General features: G+C 47.5%; 1 protein-coding gene across 1 annotated transcript in view; it reads left to right on the forward strand.

The window, feature by feature from the left end:
* Positions 1-64: 64 nt before the first annotated feature.
* Positions 65-495, forward strand: part of LOC109922792 (solute carrier family 13 member 5-like) — a gene marked incomplete at its 5' end in the record, with an annotated part of 7,792 nt that continues 7,361 nt past the window's right edge. The window contains one exon of the mRNA XM_048593785.1: positions 65-180. Within this exon, the coding sequence (XP_048449742.1) occupies positions 65-180 (116 nt within the window). The remainder of the gene's footprint in view (positions 181-495) is intronic.

The raw sequence follows: 495 nt of genomic DNA on the forward strand, positions 1-495 counted from the left end.
CCAACATCGGCAGTTCCTACTGTCTCGAGTGAGATTGTTTGTTTGTGTTTATAATGCCTTCCAGCTGAACAAGGAAGAGCTATCAAGAGACTCCTGAGCTGGGATATTGTCCACCATAAGCTGCCCTGGAGTGTGGTTCTCCTGTTGGGAGGAGGTTTTGCGCTGGCTAAGGGCTGTGAGGTAAGCACCTTGACTATTCCAATGTTCACCCGCTCAGGTGCGGAGGCTGTGGGATCAAACACCAACAGGTCACTATGGCTGCTGAAATGACCACGTTCACAACCAACTCAGCTGGGTCCATCATCAACCACTTTGGGATGTTGTTCCTGCAGAGAAAACAGAGAAAGTTCATGATGAGTCTGATTGAATAGAATCACTCAGCGCAGGAGAAAGCCACTCAGCCCATCGTACTGTACTAGCCCTCTGAAAGAGCAATCCAACTCTACTCCCGTGATCTCTCCTATAAATTTTTCTCTGTGGAAATGTTACAAAATA

This window comes from Rhincodon typus, unplaced genomic scaffold, assembly GCF_021869965.1.
Source record: "Rhincodon typus isolate 14 unplaced genomic scaffold, sRhiTyp1.1 hic_rhity00003915, whole genome shotgun sequence".
NCBI classification, from domain to species: domain Eukaryota; kingdom Metazoa; phylum Chordata; class Chondrichthyes; order Orectolobiformes; family Rhincodontidae; genus Rhincodon; species Rhincodon typus.